The following is a 20,603-nucleotide window of genomic DNA, read 5'->3' as shown; positions in this document are numbered from 1 at the left end:
ATGCTAAATCAAATGAAATTTCATTGTCAGACTTCTTAGAAATTACTGAGAAAAAAAAGGTGCCTAAAATGGCATGGCCAGGAGAGAATCTGAATTCCATTAAGCTGGAAAAGAATTAAATTGCTGCTTCTCAGTTCTTACACATATGTTCAAAGCAGTAAGCTACGTGAGAGTCAGTGGGTTATAGAGTAACACTCTGTACAGATTTCCCATCTCTTACTGTCTCCTTTGATAAAGAGAGGAACAGGCTTCTGTGTATAAAAAGATGGAACCAGATGTAGGTGCCAGAAGAAAGGGCATCTGGCAAAACCACAAATTGCTAGGGAGTTTCAGACCTCCATATGTTGGCAGCCGCTGTGTTAAGACTCTCTGTTTTAAATTTAATAATATTCCAGAATCCCATTTTAGACTTAGTTTGGATTTGGCTCCTGAAATAAATTTTCAAAATTGATTTAAAACTTCAATGAAAATCAATATGAGGCTGTTTCTGAGAATACAAAACCCTGTATTTTGTGTGTCAGTAGCCTTGTGAGCAATATGCCAGATTTGTGCCTGATTTATACTTCACCTGAAAGACACTTCTTTTAACTGTTTGTTTAGCCTGTAATGTATTGTAGCTCACAAAAAACCCAAAACAAAACACAATCAAACCATCAACTTTATCAACATATTTTCACTATATCTGTGGTGAACAATCATCTATGCCACTGGCTATAGTGTTTTGTTGCAATACTAGTTTTTTCTAGTGGTTATAAAAATAATAAAAGACTTTTCTGGAGCTAAGCTTGTAAATTGCAGACAGTGCACAAGCTTCCCCTGTTTAGTGCATTATCCTTCATAATATGCCTGAGAAGGATTTTGGCATATCAAAGTATATCAGCATCAATCACGTACTTAAATGTACTGTCTAAGAATGTAAAGAAAAAAAGAAACCCAAATGCTAATGGAACCCCTTTCATTAAGTCTGAAGTACAAAAGCTGTTAAGTTCAAAGATAACCATCAAAGTAATTTACAAGCTTCATTTGTGCTTAATTCCATGGTAACCAAATGAAGAAAGGCTTACCCTCTACGAGGCTGAGGATGACTTGCCCAGGCCATGGATTAGATGATGGACAGCAATGCTAAGACATTTTCATGAAACTATTATTGTGAACATGCAATGCAACAGTTATAGCATCACAGAAAGCAAAAGAAGAGACTGAATTATGAAATTATTAGGTTATAGACTTTAAAATGGAATAACAAATTCCTGTGTCTTGTGTCCTCTTATTTATTTTAACAAGAGAAGTCTTAATGGATTTCATTTTCTTTGAACTCAAAATTTAGTTAGTTAGCAAAGCAAATATGTGATTATGCATGTGTATATTTCATTTAAAATATATTTTTGTGCTAACCTCCTCTTCTTGATAATTTAATTGTGAATCAAACTGGAATAACTGCATGACAAATCCTAGCAATGAAGATTTTGTCATGGAAATGCTTCTACTACCTAAATGCAGTAGCTCCAGCCATTAAGCAAGATTTCTCGGCAATGAAAGAACAATTTTCAAGACAACACTACTCAATAGCTCTAGACAGGTGACAGCTACTGTAGGAATTGATGCAGACAAAAAAATGATCAAATGGAATTACAAAACTGGACAGAAGCAGGCATCATTGCTTAAACAGAATTAAACCCAGTGTTATCACTATCAGAACCACCGATGCTTAAGCTCTTGTCAAACAAAGTAAGATATCAATAGATGTGTCACAGCAAACAATTTTCAAATGATTGTTCTAATTAACCACTCCCTATAAGTTTTTAATTTCTATGATCATAATTGATGACATGTGCTGTTAAGATATAGCCAGGTATCTTTACTTGTCATTGTTTATACCTGCATTTAATTCAAAAACAAATTTTAAAAATACTGGGAGAGCGAGCAAGCAACAGAACTGGATTAAACCAACTATGCAAGTGCCTTCATTTCATATCTTCGCTTTTAATAGAATGAATGCATGCAGTTCTTCTAGTAAGACAGAAATATTAAAAAGAAATTGAGAAAAAACCCCTGCTTCTTTATTAACATTATTATTTGCAATGTTACCTTTCTGTTCACATGAAAGCAGAGATAGGCATACTGTTAACTAAAGTGTATTCTAACCAAATACTATGACTAAGAGAAATGAACAATACCATAGAACAAGAGGTAGGCATAGAAAATGACCACAGAGGGGTCTGACTCTGGAAAAGGCAGACATCCTTTGATGTATTTTTAGCTTTGAGAAGCAAAATCTGTGAAGCCAGCTGAGAAACTATGAATGCATTATTTAGTTAAAAAATAAAAAACGGGTACAGTTCTCAAGTTACAACAGCTGAGAATTTAGTTCAAGAAAAAAGGTTAGACTTTAAGGGTAAAATTACTCTTAGGTATTGTTAAAAAATGGCTGATTCTGTAAGAATGGTAATATGATTAGCAACTGCCAGTGCTGTTCCTATCATTTGCCACTTCCATTGGTTTTGTTAAATATCGAGTAAACAAGTTACATGGTTAGATATAAATAAGCTCTCAATAAAATAAACTTTAGGTCAATAAAAGCAATAGACCATAGACTAGCATGGAATCCAAGTACTTTAAGAAGTCTAGAGTATCTGAAGATTAACAATCAGGGCAAGACTGATCTACTTCAAAATACATGGCTAATCTCATTCAAGATGTCTTACAATATCCAGGGTATCTGCATAGACATGGAAGATATGACCAAGGATTTATGATGTATAACCTGGAGTGGCAGACTGAGACTAGCTTGGATACCTTATGGCATTTCAAAGAGAACTTAACACCTGTGAAAAGACAAGTAGGATTCATTTCACCGGCCCTGAGATGTCCAGAAGTTTGAAATAAAGAAAAAGTCCATTTCAGATGGAAATTTATATCCCACTTACCTTAGACATGTAAGACAGAACTAAGGTAGGATACAAAGTTTCTTCTTGATGGTTAACTTAGGCAGGAAGTTTTTGCTGCCAGTAACTTTGTTTCTTTGGAACAAAGAGGCAAATTAGCAAATTTGTCTATGCCCTTCTTGTGTTCACTTTTTGTATCATGACCAGAAAGAGCTGGTTCACATCCCTGGCTTGTAATATATAGCTTGAATGTATTTAACCCCCACAGTAAAGGTCAGTTTTGTAGAATGAACTCCATTTATTGTCCTTTTATGCATGATTAAATGGTAATTAAGTTTTAATGAAAAGCAGTAGACTGATTACAATTAACATAATCACTCTTGCCAGTTCGCGTCCTCATGTCTACATGCTGAGCTGAGTGGGCAAGACAAGGCACTTTTAATAGCGTTTAAACATTTTTTTAAGCTTCAGCCACTTACATTTTTCTATCAAAAATTCCTTTAATTACATTTATAATCAACAGTAAGTACTTTATAGGTGTTATTTTCTGGTCTACTTCATACTATCATTTCACAATGCCTCCTTTTGAGGCAGATGCAGTAAAGACATTTTAGAGTGTAAACTGTAGAAAGTAATCAGCACATCCACAGCACAGTGAAACAAATTCTCCAGCAGGTTTGTTCTTTAATGCTGTCTTTAAACTATCCATTTGACCATATATTCTCAGATGTATATCCTTTGTACGATCCCACAAGCTGATGTTCATTGACACTCATCCCGACTGCATAATCCAAACCAGAAGCTGTATGTAAGTGTAAGAGGCCCAGAATATTGAAGGACTTCTAATCCTGTGCAGTTCTGCACCTGAAGTTTACTTCTTGGATTGTAATTAATATTAAAATGCACTCATTAATAAATGCAACACTTGAAAATACTTCAAGTGACACAAAGACACAAAACTTGACCAGTAACCTTCACAGAATTTATAATAAATATCCACATCTTCTGCAATAACCAGAAAAAGTTTAAGCAACTTAAGTTCTTTACTTAATGAACTTTAAGAATTACAAACTACTAAAGTAGTGAATTTTCAATACTCTGTGTAGCTTTGCTATAAACTGGCCTACAGGTTGAACACATAATGAATATGAATACTAAAGCATGCAGAGATCCTCACTTAGCCATAGGTTGATTAGTTTAAATTCTTTACAGATCAAGGCCATAGTGGTCTGCCTGTTACCTCAAGGAGACTAAATAAACTAAGCTCTGATTTTTAGATTAAATAATTAAAGATTTACTTTAACATATTCCTTAAATCATAGATTTTACTCCTTACAATTAAAAAATTAATAAAACATTCCACTTGTCAAGCAGGGTGAATGAAACTTTTAATATATTTTTCCCTTTACTTGAGCATTCAGTTCTTCACCACTAATTCCAATTAATTATAGCAAGACATACTCAGCAACTGCTAGCATGATCACTGAGTGCATCCACCAGTCCACTTTACTAAGATGGCAAAATCAGTTCTCCACCCTTAAGGCATTAAATTATCTCCTACTTACTACAAGTATCACTGAAGGTCAAAGAATGTAATGGCAAATCTCTTAAAATACCTTCCTCCTTTCAAAATCCTTGCATAAACAAGTATTTCCATAAAAGACAACATACAATGTGTTTACTAACTTTAACAGAGTAAAAAAACCCTTTATTTCCAAAAATGTAAAATTTATCTTCTTTCAACAACATGAAAAACAGCATACTCGTCAGAAATTTTAGAAATATTGATTTTGTTCTGTGCTTTTGACTAACTTTTGCATTCTTTTATCTAGGTATCTTAGGGCTGATAGAAGAGCCTCTGGTTTGGGAGGTACAGCATTCAGAAAAATTAAGCAAAATGGATTAAATGGATAAATGTAAAAGACATTATTCAGAGACCAGGAAATGCCCAAAGTATTTTTCCTCATGAAATAATAATGAAAGAAAACTTGTCTGTGCCTTTTGCATCTGAATGACAGCACCTACAGAGGTTTTAAACAATACTTCTACTCTTACATGCTTTATTAATTCATAGTTTTCCTATGCTGCTGAACAGAAATATAGCTATGTAAGGATTCAACGACTAAGAAAATACAATGATACAGTCTCCCTCCAGTCCTACCCTCTGTCTAACACTTCATCATAATATCACAGAAAAACTCCACATAGTTAATTTTATGGTATTGATCACTTCTACAATATTGATAACAATATTCTTTCACTTCAGACATGGAGATGAATTAGACCCATTTAATACCAAATTTTAAAATGCATTTCAGTACAGCAAAATGTATTTTTCAGTTTAAACATGTACACAAACAGCTGTTAAGGTCATAAAAATGATGCATGATGCAACCAATCTTGTGAAAAAAAAAAGCCCAAGCAACATAATGTATAAACACAAAATAATATATTGTTAGGTAGCACTGGTAGGAACATTAAAAACTATCAGTGTCGAAGAAAACTTATCTATGTACAAATCTATTTCAACTTGTTAAATAATGCTAATTAGACAATGCTAGGCATATGGCTGCTGTGCTAAATAAGGAATAAGAAAGCTTAAACTTCAAAGCAAATACAAAACTTCTCTCTAGCTGTAGCTATTTGCATAAATATATGATTAAAATTATCTAATCTATTTTTTAAGACTAAGTTATAAGATGAGGAACAGTTAATATATATAACATATATTAATAGCATATATTAATATTGTATTTGAGATGAAAAATTATTTACATACTTGAAAATTGAATGGAGAAGCCTGATTTGCTGATGAAAAAATCACTGTCAAATTGTAATGTTAATGAGTTGAAAGTGCTGTGAATATCTTCTGGAAGTGCTGAGCCGCTCCATTCTTTCAGAAGGATGCTGCTATCAATAGGCCCGTCCCATACCTTCAAGATATCATGAGCGGCCTCAGTGTCAAAAACTATAAAATGCAGACTGCAAAGAGAAATTAAAAGCACTGTACATTACTCATTGAACATAATTTCACAAAACTCCAAGCAATCATTCCCAGATTGTACTTAGTTTTAGGATGTTGTTTAGGACTGAAAAACGGTTGGTGGCTCTGCAGTTTTATTCATTTTTCCTGTTCTATGAGCTCATTGTGGAAGAGAGATGCTATTCTGCTCTATAAATACCTGAATTACAGAAAACACCACTGTGAGGCATACAGTACTTGTTCTGTAAATTAACTTATCCCTTAAATATCTACAATAAAAATAAGAGCTCTGGGTTTGTATAGTTTGGAGAGAAGGAGGCTATATTCAAATGAGTGTACTAAAACCAGTGATTGACTTGAACCACAACTTTAAAAAAGCAGTTGCTACCTGACAGAAGCATACATAGCACAGGATATTCTGTCAGCATGGCATTTTCTTTCCTATACAAAACAGAAAATATATTATCCTACCTTTGCCTTATGCCAAAAATTATAAAATATAGAATTGTAATAGAATAATCTGTATTTATCTCAAGGTGAAGTATAAGATTTAGAAATATGTTCAAGAGTGCTGTGTTAGTAGTTAAAATATGCACACTAACTTCAAGATCTGACTGTTCACATTTTTAACACTGAAGAAATCTAACAGGTAAATATAAAAAATATATTTTTGTTTCAAACAGTTGTGTGCAGATATTTCTTCGTTACATTTGTCATTAATTGGAAATCATTAATTTGAAGATTGTCATTCAAATGTACATGACATATTGAATTCACCTATGATGGGCTGAATTATTTGGTTTAGAAATGGGATTACTAAAAATAAAATGTAAAAAACCCTCCTGATGAGTAACCAGTCATTTGCTTATATTGTTTTGCCTATTTTATTTTTAAAAAGTCATACTTTTCCTTTAAGCAATCAGTTAAAACTATTGTCCCAATAAATTAATAATAAAACACCTTAATATTTACTCAGAATAAATAACTACTATTCGTAAGTAACACTTTTACTGGAAATCATATACTTCTATCCAGTAGATAGAAATATCTATTATATCCTGTACTTCTATCCTGTACTCCTTTATAGGAGCAGAAAACTAATCTGTCTTGCATAACATCAGGCATATTAGTATGAACAGATTATTTTAAAATGTCAGAAATTAAAATTATCTCTCTCGATTAGAAGTTAAACGTTTTTGTTACATTCTTGCTTTCACAGCAACTTCCTCTTAGGAGTGGATCATCTTGAATATTTAATAGAATTTGCCATTTCAAAGTTTTTGAATCTTTATGTTACTACAGAGAACTGAAAGAGTCTTTAGGTATCAGTATTCTTTCTGGTTGAGTGATTTAGCTACACATCAACAGCAAAGTATGATAGTCTTTCTTGTCACTATGCCAAACTGATGAGGAAAAACTATTTTAAAAGGTCTTCTATTACTAGTTTCCTTCTGCCTGAGCTCTGGAATCCTTCCATCATCTTTCCATAAATCATTTTAGAAATAAAAGCTCTAGATTCCATCATTCAGTCCTTGACATGTACCTTCATTTCATGCATTAATCACCACTTTTGCGTCCCTCATTTTCTGTATTCTTCTAATTTCTTCCCTTTTCTGTTATGCGGCCTACCCTATGTGGAGAACTCTTCCAGTCTTTACGAACTAAGCATTCTCCCAGTCCTGCCCACACCTCTTATTAAAATCTCTTATTCTTTCTCAAATTTGATTATTCTCAATGTCTGCTCAGATGTTACTGGTCTCATTATTCAAATAATTATGGGGAAAAAGTCTCATACTTACATAATTCAAAATGTTAAATACATTAATGATATGACAGAAGAGAGCAGGAATAGGAAGTGAAAACCCTTCAGTGTTGAATATAAAGCTTTATGTCACCTGATCTTCTCTACTGTTGCTGTTGTTTGTGAAATCCTCATCAGATCAAAGCATTCATGACAAAAAGACAGTTCCTAATAGACACCCAACAAGGTCCAAGATGCCTGATGCCTGAGCAGTCTTGGCAGAGAGTCAGAAACGTTACGGCTGCTTGAGGTAATGTATTTAAGAAATATTGTTGAACAATTATATTTTATTTAAAACTAATTATCACATTGACTGTGACACTAAGATATAAAAGAAGGGCATTACAGTGACTCAAGGGAAGAATTCTGAAACCACAGTTGACAGCTGCAATGGTTCTGGCTGAAATGGTGTCTATTTTCCCCATAGCAGTCCTCATAGTGCTGTGATTTGTATTGGTAGCTAGAAAGATGCTGACAACACACTAGTGTTCTGGCTATAGCTGAGCGGTGCTTGCACAACATCAAATGCACAGCATTTCCCCTCACCGGTAGGCTGGGGGTTGGCAAGATCTTGGAAGCGAATACAGCCAGGACAGCTGACCCAAACTAACCAAACGGTATTCCACACCATATGATATCTGCTGAGCAATAAAAGCAAAAAGAAAACTGGGGGCATGTGGGTGGGGGGTGGCATTCATTATTACATTTGTCTTTTGGAGAAACCACTAAGCATACTGAAGCCTTGCTTTCCAGGTTGGACATTGCCTGCTGATGGGAAATAGAGAATAAATCTAGTTTTCTTTTGCTTCTGCACGCCGCCTTTACTTTTGCTTTATTAAACTACCTTTATCTTGACCTACAAAGGTTTTTTTTTTCCCATCTAATTTTCTCCCCTCATGTCCTGCTGAGGAGGGCAGTGACAGAGCAGCTTTGTGGGTGCCTGGTGTCCAACCAATGTCAACCGACCAGCATAATTTTTAGCATGCAATATGGGTATTGCTCAAGATAGCAGTTTCGTATTAGCCATACTTACAGATATAACAGTTATTAAGTGGCAAGCTCCTGTGTGGGTCATGGAGTTTGCTGTCTGCACTGCTTATCTCTTTATTTTGCTGATCTTGGGAACACTTTAACACAGAAAACTTCAATGTGCTTTGCCCTGGTACTGATGGCCTCACTGTGCTGGGGGAGCCATTTTGTGGAAAGGAGGAGGGAATACATCTTCCTTCTATCCATGGTTGGTATGGATATGCAGGTTCCCGAGGTCCTTGTTCAACCTTATGTGTGTTGTTTAACACTACTGCTTAACATTATTAGCATATTATGGGGTTTGTGGAATCTGGTGTCGTCCTGGTGTAAGAGAAGACAACTTTTGTGTGAGGCGATATTGAAATGTGCCCTGAGGCAGCTGGTGTCTGGATGGCAGGGTGCATGGAAGGATCTGGGCAGGTTCTTAGGCCAGTTATCATGTCCCAGAACCTGGGACTTTACACCTGAACAGGCAAACCCTGGCCACCTGATAGAAAGGTGCCTTGCCTCCCCCACTGAAAACCAGCAGCTTGTGTAGAACAGCGTGCAAATACAAAGGATAGACTGTAATTTATAAAATACTGAAGTCAACAATAAATATTGAAATTAAGCATGTACCTTATTGTCTTTCCTGGATCTGCTTCAATAATCCAAGTGCAATGAAGATTGTTGTCATATGGTGCTGGGTAACCAGGGGACAAAATGCGCCCCGATGTAGCAGCATGAATTCGACCACCACATTCGGCTACAAAATAAGCAAGGATTACATTTATTTTTAACAAGATCATAATATTTTTTACTTGCATTTTCTGTCCATTCTAAATCTCTCTGTCTTCTAAAAAGGTAACAGAATGACCTGATTTCTCTGAAGTAATACACATACATACAAACCAGGACAGCTACCTGAGTTAAAAATTTACATATGTTCTCATTCCTACCTTGTTATAAAGCAATAAACCATACTTCTGTGATTATGTTATTATGCCAACAAGAATAGCTTGATAGAAACTACAAAAGCACAGTTTTAGCATCAGCTAGAAAGCGGAAACACTTCAGAAATATTTCATCCAAGATGTATGGCTCTTCTAAGTAATACACTAAATGCTCAAATTCAGAACATACAGTGTTGGATTAGAATCGCTTTATATGTTGCTCTACTGTCAAAATGCCTGAAATTTTAATGCTTTCAGGCTTCTTCTATATAGTTTCAAATTTAATTATATCAGAAAGGTGTTTGATAATACATAGTCATGTCCTTTATTATTAACAATTTTAAATACCATATGCCCACTGAAAGAGTAGATCAGAAATCCATGATTTGAAAGTACGCAGTGTGTTGTTGAAAACACCTTTATTATCAATGCTATCGTAACTTTGTGGAGAGACCAACTGCAGTGCTTAGCATCTAGAATCATATGATTCTGACGCTGCTTGCTTAGAGCATCATGCTGTTTTCTGGCCAGTATAAAGACGCACCCTGATGAAACTGGAACTGTGTTATAGTCAGATGTCACTGAACAAAAAAGGATCAGAGGGCAGATTTAGATTAGGTATTAGGAAGAAATTCTTTACTGTGAGGGTGGAACAGGTTGCCCAGAAGATGTGGCTGCCCCATCCCTGGAAGTGTTCAAGGCCAGACTGGACAGTGCTTTGAGCAACCTGGTCTAGTGGAAGGTGTCCCTGCCCAAGGCAGGCAGGTTGGAACTAGATGACCTTTAAGGTCACTTCTGAACCAAAACACTCTATGATTCTATAATCAATAACTCTTCAGCTAAGTGAGGTACCTGAATTCCTACTTCATTTACAGTGTTGCCTTACAAGTAGCAGTATTAAAAAATGCTACCATGAGGAACACTTCAAGCACGGCTGTACAGCAAGCATAATGTAAGACACAGATGAAGAACCATGGCATTTTGACCAAACAATCTATCAGCTACACTCTTAACAAATAATAACCCTTATACACGGCACTAAGTTACTACTAACAACCAAACTGTTACCAGGAAGGATAATATCTGAAGAGGAAACAAAGTGACTGATCTACAATAGTGCTGTTTTGATCACTCAAAACATTTCATATTATTTACAGATCAACAGCAGAAAGCTGCTTTAGCACGTAATGTCTTCAAATATGACCTTTGTCTAATATTTCAGTTAAATTTTATTACACAAGTAAGTTCAGAATGCAACAGTCACTGTGATAGCTAACTACAGATGAAGAAATGACTGATACATTAATGTATTAACCAAATAACTCAAGAAACCTGGTTAAGCCAAAATTATTTAAACTGAAACTGACAGATAGAAGACATTCAGAAAGAGAATGCATGATTAAAATTTGGGATGATGCATTATATAGCTCATATATGTTAAAAAAGAAAAGATAATACCCATATTAGGAGCAGATCAAAAGTAAACTTTCCAAAGTGATTATAACAAAAAAATCAGACCTTTTTCAATATGCATAAATATTTTTTAATATGCATTGTAAAATTATCACCTCAAAGAATATACTATATAAAGAATAAATATACTACTACTAATAAAATGAATGATATAGTGATAAAGTTTGATTATATTAAAAAAAGTTCTATAACCTTCTAGAGAAGGAATTAAAATAATTCAATGGCTTTCTTCACTAACGCTTAAGGAATATTAAGGGATATAAAACATGTTCATTAAGGAACACAGAAAAATTAAGATTAATGTTGACCAATATACCAGTGTATGGCTGAAAATGACTAGGTGTAGAATATGTGCAATATGTTTATGTATGGGCTTGAATGTTTTTTGTGAAAGAGACTGAAATAATTGTAAAGACAATGATGAATTTAAATGCCACTGGAGAGAACAGCAAATATCAAATGGTAATCTAGAACACAAGCAAAAAAGAATAGGTCTCCACAAACAGAAGAGTATTAAAAATATGACTAAAAAAGTAAGTCATGTTTGGAAGTTCATGACAACTTAAGAAAACAGAAAAAGAGAAAGCCTGTCAACTAAAAGTAGGAAGAGATTAAATGTGACAGCATAAGATAAAACTGAAGAAACATTATATAAATAACATTGGAAACAGGAAAAAAAAAAAGGCATGAAATGATCTGCAGATGCTTAGCTGAGTTTTTAGAGTTCTTCATGACAGGTTTTCCTGTGCACAGAACAGTAGAAAAAAACATAATTAATTTAACATCCTGTTTGTGAAAGGCTGTTTAGAAGATTCCGCTCTAGAAAATTTGCAGAGAGAATGGTGAATATTTGACTTCTTGGGGATATATATTAGTAATTCATAAGAGTTTTAAGTTGAGAAAGGGGAAGAGGAAGCTTATACAAAACTGATACAACTCCCAACTTTGATTTTAAAGATAAAAAAGGACAGCAAATAAAAAGGTGTGTAAAGAGATGAAGATATACAGAAAGATAGCTTTGTGGTTGAACAGACAGAAGGCAAGAATGAAGTCTGTCTCCGTATACCAAAAGAAAATTGACTATTCTATTTATATCAGGGCATGATTTTAATTAGAGGTGAAGTGGGATCCTCAAGGTGGTACAAGTGATTCCAAAAGCTTAGCAAGAAAATACAGAAACCAAATCTAGTAAGGTAAGGTACAAAATCTAATGACAATAATAATGATGATGATAATAAGAACAACAATAACAATAATAATAATTAATAGAGTAGCAATCATAAGTGGATGATAGACACTTGAAAGTAAACTGCTATCAAGAAAACTGGAAATACAGGTAAAGATATGGGTGAGGAAGGATCATTACATAGTAGTGATCCAGTAAACTAAATAAAGTCAGCATTTAAAAACATGCATACTGGTCAAAAATATGTTGGAGAAGTGTTACAGAAGATGTTCTTCCGGAGCAAACATGGGATTTTTCTTTAGATTCACTTAATCCTGCATTCCCTATCTTCATCCAGGACAGACGGGAATACACATGATTTTTTATTTCTTCTTAAATACTGTATGGTTGAGATTTGAGCATCCCACATATAGATTAGATGACAAATCATCATACTAATTAAATAGGTAGATGGCTGGATTTATTCACCTAACAGACTTTAAACCAACAAGCATTTTAGAAGTGGTTCAAATACTTATGTTGTAGTGAACATAGGCACAAGAAATTATTACAGGAAATGACCTTAGAGTAATGACTTCATTTAAATTAAATGGGGAGATAGGCATAGTTAAGAATAATTGTAGCTTTTCTCTATAAAAGGGAAAACTTAGAGGAAAAGGAAGCTAGCCAATTAGCTGAAGAGTTTAAGGACTTGAATGTTTAAAGAGCCCACAGAAGTCCTTAATTCAAAACTGGAAAGAGTTGTTTTGACCTGTAAGATATATAAGAGAAAACTTAAGAGATATAAATCTGGAATCACGAGTTCTACTAAGACAGCAGAAATGCTGTTCACTGATGTTTTGCTGGCATTTACCCTCTGGGTATGCTGAACTTTTGAAAGGAAGGGAACTTGCTCCTTTGTAAATCTGTGAATGTGTTCAGCACGAAGCTGCTGTTGGAATGGAGAATATAACACCCAATATGGGAGAGAGGCAACAAGCAGGTATCCTACAAGTAAGTTCCGAAAGCAGTTGGTGGTCCTGCCCACAGCAGGCAGCAGAGACAAACACTAAGCATCAGAAGTTGCATAGAAAGAAAGACTTTCCCAAGGCTTCCTGAGAACTCCATCTGAAACTTGAACTAAGACAGTGACAAAAAATCACTGCTAATTGCTGGACTGGAAAGAAACACTGGAGGAAAGAAACTGCCTTGCAAAGGTACAATAGGCAGTAGCTATATTGATGTGCAGTTATTTTACGCTCCTCACCTAGATCTTCTCTATGTAACATTTATGTTGGTTGGTAATGAAACAGTTTTAGGTACTTGAAGACACGTGATATTTAGAGAAAAGGTGTCCCTCAAGACTGACAGATGGGGTATCCTATCATGCCCATAGTGGCTCAAGAGCACACACATTAAACAATCCACTGGTGTGGGATGAAAATTAGAAATCAGTGGTTTCTGATGAAAACAGGTAAGGTTAAAAAAAAAAAACCCAATTAAAAAATCTTAAGTTGCTTTATCATGGGGTTCGCTTAGCTTGTGAACTGTTTGAGAATACCACTGCCTGTAATAGCATATCAGACTCAACAATCCGGGATATCATCAGAACCAAAGCAGTAGTCTTGCATCAAAGCTGCCCTGTGGAAAGATGGGTTTCTTGCATTTTGTAGCCATTAATGGCCAGCCATCTGTTTCACATAAGTTATACTTGGATGTCAACATTAAATCGCTACTTTAAAATATATTTACACCATTATCATAGCATGAAGTATAGAAAGAGAGATTATTTGTTGTTTTTCTTTCTTGAAACACCAGACCAAAATCTTTCATTGCCACAACCCATATTACCTATGCAAGTAGGCAAAGGTTTGTCCCAGACTCTTCGATCTCCACTTAAGCAGGTCATAATGCTACTACCATGCATTGTATAGCCAGGATTACAGCTGTATAAAATGACAGTGTCTATAAAATGTCCTTCATCTCGGATCTTGTAGCCATAATTTGGTATGCCAGGATCTTCACACTTCACTAGGTCAAAACCTGAAAACAGAAATAAGAGAAGAATAAAAGACACAGATACATAAAATGTCAAATAAAATGCCAACGAATCTGATCTTGATGCAAATTATATTCCCATGATTCATTTAGATCACATGTATCCACAGTAACCATAGATAAATTACATATAATTTGGGTAAATCAGAAATGGAAACACCGAGTGCTAATTATTAATTAGATACTTGATTATGGCATTAGTTTATTGAAGAAAGCATATTATCTACACTATTCTAAAAGATATTAGGGAACAATTTATTAATTTGTAAAACTTATAGTCTTCCATTCTTTTTTATTCAGAGAAAGGAACTCTTGAGCCTGTATTTGCCACTAAGTGTGAGCTTCACTTCCTCATCTAATCTCCATATTGAACTCAACAGACCATGTGGTAACTCAGGAAGAAAAATGCAAACATTATTTCATCCATCCTAGTGTCAAGATAGCATGGCTTCAGTTTCTTCTCTGCTGAAATGAAGAAATACTCCTACACTCATTTTCTATTAGCATTGCCCTTTTTAGCCTATTAACATGCTGAATGGGGTAAACAGCACCCCCTCTGCACCTTGGAAAGAGCAGTTCTAGTCTGACCAGTTAAAATTCCTTCCATATTTTACCCTTTCCTCTCTGCATTTTTTCCATATAACATGGCTAAAATGTAAATATGCACTCCTTTCAGCTTGAGGTCCAGTTCTTGAGCAATAAAAAGAGTGGTTCCAAATTCATCTTTCTCAAGTCCAGATTCTTCTTTGTGGATTCTTCCTTTATTGCTGTCATGTTCCCATCCCAAGAAAGTAATTCTGACTCTACAACTGGATTCCATTTTGCTGTCCTTATTTTACTGAACAGCTTCATTAACTGGTTCTGAATCAGGTGGCTGGTCTTCCCTTCAGTTTGCTATTTTCAGCTCATTCTCTACATGAGGTTGCCCAGAGAACTTGTGGATGTCCCATTCCTGGCAGTGTTCAAGGCCAGGTTACAAGGCTGGATGGGACTTTGAGCAGCCTGGTCTAGTGGATGGTGTCCCGGCCCATGGCAAGGGGTCTGGAACTAGAGAATCTTTAAGGTCCCTTCCAACCCAAACCATTCTATGACTCTATGAGGTCCTTCACTAATTAGGGGAGAATCAGACATCAGGATATGAAGCATCTAGACTTAGGGAAAAGGAATGTGTCTCCCCCTCCCCCCCCCCCCCCCCAAGAAAAAGAACACAAACTGTTATTCCATCATATAGATACAGCATCTCTATCTGTGCTAGTATCTTCAAAAAAGATCAATCCCCAAGACCTATGAGAATGCTCTCACTACAGCAATGCACTTCAATTACCCTTCAAAAGAGCATGGCTATCTACAAGCCACTTCAAAGGAATTTAGCTCACGCCATCTATTGTGTTACACCTGAGATTGTTTGGGAGACTGCTAGACAGCCCAAGCTAGGAGCACGCTAGCATTTACCCTAACATTTCAGCAATCTAGACAACCACTTTCTCATGCTCACACTCATGCCCTGACATTTAGTCTACTGTGTAACCTATGTTTCAGAAGTATCGATAATCACTCACAACACAAATTTGTTATAGGGATTTATCATTATTCTTTTGTAAAAGATTGTTTCCATGTGAATATTTGCACAACCTTGCAACTTCCCTTTGCTGACCCAAAAAAGAAACAAGCGAACGCACTCAGTTTCCAAAAAAAAAGGGGTAGCATTCATTTTAACTAGCTCTCAGGATCAATTATATGAAACCAGTTGTCTTTTAGAGTTAATAGTACCTTATGGGGTATGATTAATCTATGAAAATAGATTGGATGAACTATGGAATTAAAAAAATATCTATTTATCTTCATTCACTGCAAAAAGAGCCAAGATGATCAGGTCATTCAGATGAGCTGAGCTTCACAAGGAATAGCTATATGTCATTACTTTAATCTCCTACTAACCATACAAAGACATTTATTTTAAAACTGAAAAATGTAAGTTGTTTGATAGAGAGTGTGATACTTTAATGCTGATTTGATGGCATGAGCCAGCCTAACACTATTTCCCTGCCACCTGCTTTTGGATACTTTCCCATCCATTAGCAGGTGCAACATTTGGTTATCATTGGCAGTATCATGCGAATGACAGACAAATCTGTTTATGGTAAGATAAACTTTCCATAACAGTGATATAGAGTCAGAAAGCTACCACAAAAAAACTGATTCTATACCACATATCACCACATAAAGAAGAAAAGGTTGCCAGGGAGCACTAGCATCTTTTACAAGACCAACAAATAAATTTGGGCGAAATGAAACATGAACATGGACAAACAAGCCCTTGTAGTCTGCTATATAACCATCTTCACTCCAGAAGATTACAAGACTGAGAGAAAATCATTGTTCTGACTTGCTATTATTTCATGTATTCCACTTAGCATTCAGTTTTGCAGAAGTGTGTAAGCATGTATGTCAGAGAATCTCATTTCTTTTTTTACTGCTTCTTCTGTAGGATAATGTGTCTGTGAAAGGCACTAGCTCTCATTCATCAGAATAAGGGCTTCCTGAATGGTGCAAAACCACCTTCCGTATGTTTATCTTGTTACAATCTGTTTCCACAGTAGACATGACAGATACACTATTCCATTTTCTCTTGATCTGTAATAATAATCCCTAAGGACTACTGAAACCTCACTGACTTGAAGAGTTAAACAGGTCCTACCACAAGCATTAGAAGTTTGACAGAAGCCTACTATAGCTTGTCCACAATTTCTCTGTTCTTGCTTTGAAATAGCACTGAGTAGCACAAAAGACTTTTTTTTTTCCTTTAGGTTATTAATAGTTCACATCATTACTGTAAGTCACATATACCTTCAAGTATCCACTAACATAGAGGTTTTCACCTTCTTTCCTTTGAAGACTGCTATGAATTCTCCAAAGTGAGCTAAACTACTATAAAAGTCTATCTTGTTGAATATAAACTTGTTTTTCATGATTGCATTTGCAGACTATGACAGAAATCCATGAGGCCCCACAGATTACAGGTTGAAATTCACTTTACTACTACATTAGAATACTATAATTGAAATAAATATAATCTGATAAAAAGAAAAGAAATTAATAAAAAATCTTGATATTGCTTATTAAGAAAATAACTTACTCAGTATCTTACAGAAAGAATTCATTTTAAACACAATTTTTCTGAAGACAGAAATTAATTAAAAAGGTAGATGGAGATCTGGCATTTAGTTAAAAAAAAAAAAAAAAGTGTTTTGTGTAAGTCTAAAATAACCAACCTGTAAAATGATTTACTAATCTTTGGCATTATTTTGACTAACATGGTTAGACATACATGCATGTCTATAACATAGCAACCACGTTAAAATATACTGATTTTTGTTACAAAATTTTGTGTAGGTACATGTTCATGAAGAAATAATGCTCTGCGGGAATATTAATATCAGTAGATGTCAGTATATTTTAAACCCTAATCAAATATTTATTTGGGGTAAAGTGTTAGATAAACTGATTGTAGACAATATAACGTATTACTGTCTTGGGTATAAGAATTCCGTTTCCTATTTCAAACACAATACAGAAAAAAAATATTTAACAGGAAGCAAAAATATAAACTCTAAATTTAAATAACCTTGAGATTTTAAAACGTTCAGTATTTGCTGTTTTGTTTAGACTATTTAGGTACACATTGGAAATTTAATACTGATTTTGATTTCTTCTAATTTTTGCTAATTCAGGAAAAGTCCAGTGGTAGTCACAAGTTTTAGGTTTGCTTGCACAATATTATGCCTAGAAAAAAAATAAATCGTCAGGTACGAACACTCGGTATGACAAAATGAAGAGTATTATTGATTTTTTAATCTGAAAAAATAAGAATATTCTCTGCAAAGACATGCAAGAAACTATTTGCTGGCTTTTATGCAAGATTTTAAAAATGCCACTTTGAATACTTTACAAAAAATGTAAGAATGACACTACATAATTTGTGGCCACATATTCACTACTTTTTTCAACCAGCAAGACCAACTCTGTTTTCCAGTAGGAATATTAAAAATTGGGGTATTTCACATGCAAGTAGGTGTTGCTAATTGTGTGCAAATATAGCAGGATCTTGCCCTGAGTCTTTGCAGGCCAGCTGCCTTCCCAGCTCTTCATATCCAACTTTTTCCCCTTCGTATCATACACAAAAAATACAAATACAACTTTCTATTCCCTTTTTCCCTGATGCTCTTGTGCATCTGGTGTAATTTGTCTTAAAAGACCATATTGTTGTGAAATCCCATTTCTGAAATGTTGCAACAGAAATTCAGTGTTAAAGCAGAAGCTGTGAACTTTCACAGTGGGGAAATAAGGTCATGAGCTCCATAAAACCACAGTAGTCAAGTATACTTGACATTGAAATGAACCAGCAGTCAGAGAAACTCTGCCAATATTCTCACTGCTGAGCAAGATTATTGTACTGGCAAATTGCTGTCAATTATCTCATTCCTGAGTTTCATTATAGGATTATCAGAACAATGAATGGATAAAAGCCAGTTAAAATAAAACCAAAACAACCAGAATACATCCCAGTGATTGGCTGTCACCTCCTGACATTATTTATCCAACATGATTTGTTCTCTCATATTTGATAGAAATAATCCAGAATGTAAAAATACCAGTTGTCACAGTAAAAATTACTGACATATCTATAATGTATGTAGACTATTAATTCCAACTTTTTTCAACTCAATTTAATTATGATAGGTACTGTGGTTCTCTCTACACTAGTAGGTACTGCAGTACAGCAGAAGCAAATCCGGGCAGAGAAACAATGATGCTGAGGACATGATGTCCTATCTGCAACTAAAGTAGCTTTTGTGTCCACTAGAGGGTGGAGTATGCGTGCCAAGTGCTTGTGTGGACCACACCTTTCAGCTCAGCTTCAAGTTTGCTCCCTCCAAAACCTGTCTTCAATACGGAGGTAGAAGAAGCAAGTGATAATTCTGTGTCCCTGAGGGAAATTCTCATGGATTTATATGGTACAGTGTACTTCTAACAGAATCTGTGAGATATCTGCAAATGTTCTCTTCACTTATTTTGAAACAAAGATTACAGTTTATTTACTATATATATATATTTTATATGTATTTACACTTCATTTAAACATACAATGGCTATATGAAAAATAAGTAATGTCAAATGCGTAATTTCTAACTCCTATTTCTGGAAGTACTCAAAAGGTATTTTGAAATAATCATTCTCCTAAAGCCAGACACATGAAAAAGCAACCATCTAAAAGGTATGCATTACCAAAGATCAGGTATTTGTTCCTATTCTAACCTTCATATTTGGAAACTCTAAGTTTGAGTCCAACACTAAGATTTCTAAAAAGAGTATGAGAATAAAAATGTTATGAATTCCTGGTCTAGGAAGTGGACAAAAGCAACAAAGCAAGCTATAGTACTCATCCAAATTTTACTTTCTACACAAAGGAATGCTAAGCCATGTTAACATTACATCTGTCTTAGTAGAACATATAAGCACGTGGTTATTAGGGACCAGAATTTAGGTCCCCTACAAAGACCCAGGAAACTGGGCTGCAGTGCTTTATTCCTTCCTTCTTTTCTTTCTGGTTTAGTAAACTTTCTCCATGCTTTCCACAAAGTATACCACGGCAATTAAAACTTCACCCATGGAGACGGAAGAAAACAGTTTTAAAAGAGAGGAAATAGTTGAACTGACAGTAAAATAAATGTAACATCACAGCCCTTAATAATGGGGTCCCACGGTGCAAATTAGTCCAAGGTTTTGACAGGTTAACTATATTTACAAACTTTATGTTGGATTAATTATTGTTTGTCAATGCCATTCTAACTTTATGCCAAGCCCTATATAAAATTGGCATAAATCACAAAATGTTCATAAGTTTCCCTCTGTACACTCTTGTTAATTTACAGGAATTCAGTCAGGGGTTCATGCCAGATTCAGATCAGATTTGCATCACTGGGTGTTCTGATGCTGCATAGATTAATTTTTAATTATCCTGGAACCTTGGCCTCAGATATGACCCCAGAACACTGTAACCACCAAGTAAAGGAACACCATAGCCACCAAACTCTAAAATAATAATAATAATATTAAATAGTAATAATTAAAAATAATAAAATAACAACAACAGAGGGAATTTCTTCTTATAAATTCAAGAAAGCATATGTTGCAACTTCTGTGGACTCTGGCAGCCCATAGTATGAACTCTAATTAGACAGCCTACCAGACAAAACTGTAGACACATTTTAAAAGA

The 20,603-nt window shown here is 35.0% G+C and overlaps 1 protein-coding gene across 1 annotated transcript in view; it reads right to left on the bottom strand.

Moving 5' to 3' along the window:
- The window catches only part of CSMD1 (CUB and Sushi multiple domains 1), a 1,149,005-nt gene that overhangs the window by 197,419 nt on the left and 930,983 nt on the right, over positions 1-20,603 (bottom strand). The window contains exons 24-26 of the mRNA XM_065681530.1: positions 14,120-14,311; positions 9,317-9,443; positions 5,665-5,867 (exon numbers count right to left, since the gene is read on the bottom strand). Coding sequence (XP_065537602.1) covers positions 5,665-5,867; positions 9,317-9,443; positions 14,120-14,311 — 522 coding nt within the window. The remainder of the gene's footprint in view (positions 1-5,664; positions 5,868-9,316; positions 9,444-14,119; positions 14,312-20,603) is intronic.

The sequence above is a fragment of the Lathamus discolor genome, chromosome 5 (assembly GCF_037157495.1).
Source record: "Lathamus discolor isolate bLatDis1 chromosome 5, bLatDis1.hap1, whole genome shotgun sequence".
NCBI classification, from domain to species: domain Eukaryota; kingdom Metazoa; phylum Chordata; class Aves; order Psittaciformes; family Psittacidae; genus Lathamus; species Lathamus discolor.
The sequence above is the reverse complement of the archived record's forward strand: the minus strand, read 5'-3'. Positions and strand labels throughout refer to the sequence as shown.